Below are 5,127 nucleotides of genomic sequence, written 5' to 3'. Positions count from 1 at the left end.
AATAGGAATGAATGAAACATTTGTATTTGTTGTACAGACCGAAATGGATTGTAAAAGGAAACTTTAGGAGTGAAAAAAATTGTTTATTTTATCCTATTATTGTATCTCTTTTTTTTATGATTATACCATGTATGTGTAATGTATATATGTCCGATTACGGATTGATAAGTATGCTGTGTGAGATAGCAACCTAATGTATTTAGGCAGCATAGATAAATAAATAAAGTATTTCTCTCTCTTACCATCCTTCATACATATCCAAGTTTTCAGTAGATTAATGGGCTCGCTTAGAAGTTATAGATATGTTTTGTGATTTTCAAAAACAAAATCTAAAGATAAAAAAAAATCTATTTTTCTGTTGCTATAAAAATTCTTATTTCAGAGTTTCCTAAAGTGGGAAATAACGAATATACTTTTTTTTCCTTCAAGAATACAACATAACAAAGGCGTGATGCAATAAGGAAAGATCGGGTGGTATCTCCTTTTCCAGTTAGAATCGGATATTTCTATTTATTTTTTTTCTCCTTAAGTCATAAATAAAATCCTTTAATATTTTGTATTTATCCAATTTTTATTATTTCTAACAATGGGAAGTGCTGATTTTTTTTTCTCGAATAAACTAAGTTAAAAGTACTTTAAAATGAAATCTGTACCAAGATAACCCAGGAAGGGTCAGGGGTGCAGTATTTTGTAAGGAAGTAATTAATAGGCCCATGGTTGTACAAGGAGGTGATTTGATCAGAATCATTGTCGACCGACAAATTCCTACCCAATTAAGGCTACCCAGAGTTTATAAGGCTGGGTGTACCCCGGAGAACTCCCGAACCCAAAGAGCTGATCCGACGGCTACAGGTAACAGATTATAATTACAAATAATAATTATCTGCCACAGCCGGATTCAAACCCGGGGCCTAATAGTTAGTAGTCCATTGCCTTACCAACGAGCTACCTACTCCCAACTAAAAGTACTTCAGATGATTTTTTTCAAAATTCGTCATTTAAGTGCTATCATAATATTTAACTGAAAAGAAGATCTATATGAGATTGAAGCCCATCTAATTGTGCATTGACATGCTAAGTTTGATCAAAATCGGTAGAGTTGTTTTCGAGAAAATTGAAAAAACGTGAAAAATTGATACTTTAAAGTGGCATTTCGGTTGATCGATTGATAAAGTTGCTGTTTCATATCAAGCTTCTACCTATCTTAAATATGTAATTTCGGTTTCGTAAGACCTTTCGTTTTTGAGCTAGAGTGTTCACACAAACACACAATTTTGTGAGACGAGGTTATTTGGAATCAGGAGACCTCAAAAATTTCCGTCGAAAACTCGAATTCGAAATTTTTCACGATCGCAACACTTTCCCTTATTATATACTCCACATATAGGTAAGTAAAAGTATTTTAAAAAAAGTTAACAATTGGAGTTAATTATTGGAAATATCAAGTTGACTATACGCAATTAATTGTAGGAAGATGGTCCGGGTGGCGGTAAAGAATAATATACACATAGATAAAAAATGATTTTATAATAACAATATATTTATTAGTAAGTTGTTACTAAATAGTTTTTGTCTGCTAATATTCTTTCTAATTTTAATCTGTTATATTGTATATAGTATATATATTATAAGTTTATGTTTTACAAGTTGTCATATTAGGCTGCATATGATGAAACCACAAGACTGTTGGGCAGCAAACCTTCTAACAACTTGTTGGGTGTTTCTATGGACCAGCAAATGATAAATGTCTAGACATAACATGAAGGAAGACCTTAAGGCTACAGGATTTAAGAGAAAGAAAATAGTGAGAAGTAAATTATAAAGGAGAATGGGGCATGTTCTGAGACGTGGAGTATCATATATCGGGGAAGAGCAGGAAGGGTAGGGGCTGTCATATTCCTTACTGCTCCTGGGCCATCCCGCACGCGATCATAAAATCAATAAAATGTTTTCTAGAAAAAAAAAAGTATCATATCTCTACTCATATTGAATACATATTTTATATCCATTTATATAAATATCGAGGAGAATAAAACAGTATATACAAAATTGAAAGCATTTATATTCACAACTGACTGTGCTAAAAAAAAAAAAAAATACAAACGTGGGACCTAGACACATGTCAAGCCCAGCGGAGATTCCATTTTCCAGTTGTCTGTAATAATTTTATTTTTCTCGGGGTACTAGTTCGATGGTGATGTCAACTGATGTATCGTTATAATGTCGAAGATATGCTATATAGGGATTTCTGACCTAAGATTGTATTTTATATTGTATTCCAGTATAGAGAGTAAACAACGTATACGGGTGACCTGTGTACGATGATGATTCATGATGAGAACTGCCGTGTCCTCAGAGCAGGTTGTAGTTATGTTACTTTGGTCAAGAGATGTTGTTAAGGTTTCATGACAATAGGTGATGAAACATGACAAGTTGCATACGGGCGGTCTGTTGTCAAGTTCCCGATGTTTAGAGACATCTACTGTGTATACATAAAGCATAACACAGTAGCCTAATCAATAGTATTGATCCTTGGGATACACCGACCCTAATGTAATGGATATGCACGATGAATTATTTTTTTATTTTTCTGATAAAACAGGTGACAATATTTTCCTAATTTTTTTTTTAGTTATTTATCTGCAACCCTGCCATATTTGACATACCGGGGATTATTCTAGGAGTAACCTATTCTACCACGAGTGGGACAGTAGGATTTTCATTCCTTTGGAGCGCCACGAAATAAAACTCAACCCACTCAGGCTAGAATCGAACCTGCTCCGCTCCAGATATCAGGTTGCAAAGGAGTAACCTCAAAACACACGGCTACAACGGTCAGTATCTTTGTGCACAAATTTCCTAGTTTCTCCTAAAAACAACATAGTTATTTCAGAAATCCGAAATCAACCTGAAAAAATGAAATGTTCCATTGAAAATCAGGTGAAGAAACAGGTTGGTTCGATTTATTAGTGATTAGATTTTATTTAAAATTAGTGACCTTTGATTAGTAGCTCAAGTCTACATCTAGAACTTTGATTTGATGATTTTGGTGTTCTGAAACAGAAAAAGAACTACGTTTCCTTCCATCATGAACAGATTTTTTGCAAACCCATGAAATGTAATACCTTTTATAGCACTAAAATCAGAAAAGTATTTTTTAAGTTTAATGTAAAAATTAATTACTTTGACCAAATTCATATATTTGGTTATAACACCATTCGGTAGACGAGTTTTTTTATCTTTCTGATGATAAGGATTAGTATAAAAATTGCTTGGTTTGAAAGCAACAAGAAGTCACTCAAATACGTTATCTCAAATTTAAATTGACCTAGGATCTAATTTGTACAATTTATTATATTTTAAAGTACTTTGGGTACCATAAAGAAATTAAGTTTGTTAGTTGAGTACTCTGGGTGCTATAGAAACATTGTAACAATCCCGGCACTACAAAGCATAAATTTCCGAAAAAGCTGTAGGTGACGAAAAAAACAAACAAACATAATTTTCGGTTAAAGCACACTAAAATACATCATGATCAGTCAAAATTTTCAAAACATTCTTCTTTTAGACCTTCATGATCATAAAAGAAAAGGTGAACAATTAAAAATTAAAAAAGGGTTATTTTGGAAATAAGAAAAAAATCAACCAGATGCCTTTAATGTGACTGTTTCTATTTTAAAATGTTGGCATATTATATAAATAGATTTTTTATATAAGAGGCTAGATCTGAATGATAACAGTAGAATGAAGAAAAAGTATAAAACAGAGTAAGGCAAAAATTAGATATAAATAAATCTATAAATAAATCTATAAATAAATTTTCAAGGATACAATGTCTATTTCTTAGCAATGTATTTATAACTAAAAAAAAATATAGTTTTAATTATAACCAATTTTGGCCTAAATCTGAATATTTAAAACAAAATAAATAAACAGCCGTTATTGTTATTAAAATAATTTCTAGATGACTACATTACACCATGACAAGATTTTTATCTTTAAGAAAAATAACAACTTTTTAATGAATTTTCCTAAAAAAGAGAAACTTTAATGGTATTATTTGTAAAATTAGTGGAAATGTACTTAGCACCGCTTGTGAAGTAAGCCATCGACATAGTTAGTATAGATGTTATAATAAATAGAACCATTTATTACAAAGGTTTGTTGTGTCCTTCCAATAAAGATAATCCTCCCATTTCTCTTCAAGTCCTCCTACTCCCAACCACCATTTTTCTTTTTCTGTGCGCCCTTTAAATAAATCGTGGCTTTTGTCCCAAAGCGGAGGATTGTGGAGAACTAAAGCTACTGATTTATCGCAATCAATTGCGATGGGGAGGAGGAAACTTAAAAAATGTATATCTACTTTTTAAATGGTTGAACGCACTGTGATGATGGATTTGAGTTAATTAATTATATGATGAATCATTTTTTTTTTTTGTGTTGTCTGATAAAATAGATAGTCAAATAGATAAAGTCAATCATTATTCATTTTTGTTATACTCGCAAGATTCATTTAGTATAATCTTTTATTTTTTTTTTTAATTTTTCTGTAACAAAAATAGCTTATAGTTATATATTACTATATGATATTACAGAAACCTGAGAACTGAGGGCGAGGTCAACTCCTATCTTTTTGGCTTCACTATTCCTTTAAAATAGAATATGCGAACCTCCTGTTAGGGACCTACATGTATTTATAATGTATAATAGTTACAATATGTTTATGTGTAAACTTTCCTTACAATTTTTTTTTTTCATATCTTTATTGGAATTTACAATTGTGCAGTTATATAATTCAGTAAATTTGATCTTTGTTTATAATGGAATGATACAGGTGTGTAGAGAAACTACTCAATGGTATTACTCTAATGACTTTTTTTACATTAGCAGGTCTTGAGGCCATCTTCTTTTCAGGCATCTCGGAGGATGGAAGAGGGAGCAAGGTTAGAAACTAGTGGTTTTGGAGTGGTTAGCGAGTTTTTAATGGAAGAAATGATATCTGATGATTCGGGCTAGTTCGATTGCATATGGAACATTAAGGTTTTTACAAAAGTATAGTGCGCGATTTTAGGGATCGGGACAATAGTCTTATATAGCGTTACTATGCAAGAGAGAAATATATGTGTG

General features: G+C 31.7%; 1 protein-coding gene across 1 annotated transcript in view; it reads right to left on the bottom strand.

The window, feature by feature from the left end:
- Positions 1-3,004: 3,004 nt before the first annotated feature.
- LOC136795990 (glypican-5-like) overlaps positions 3,005-5,127 on the bottom strand; it is a 46,647-nt gene continuing 44,524 nt past the window's right edge. Inside the window, exon 2 of the mRNA XM_067048337.1 lies at positions 3,005-3,136. Coding sequence (XP_066904438.1) covers positions 3,005-3,136 — 132 coding nt within the window. The remainder of the gene's footprint in view (positions 3,137-5,127) is intronic.

This window comes from Halyomorpha halys, unplaced genomic scaffold, assembly GCF_000696795.3.
Source record: "Halyomorpha halys isolate HHAL.00 unplaced genomic scaffold, Hhal_1.1 Scaffold1092.1, whole genome shotgun sequence".
Taxonomy (NCBI): Eukaryota; Metazoa; Arthropoda; class Insecta; order Hemiptera; family Pentatomidae; genus Halyomorpha; species Halyomorpha halys.
The sequence above is the reverse complement of the archived record's forward strand: the minus strand, read 5'-3'. Positions and strand labels throughout refer to the sequence as shown.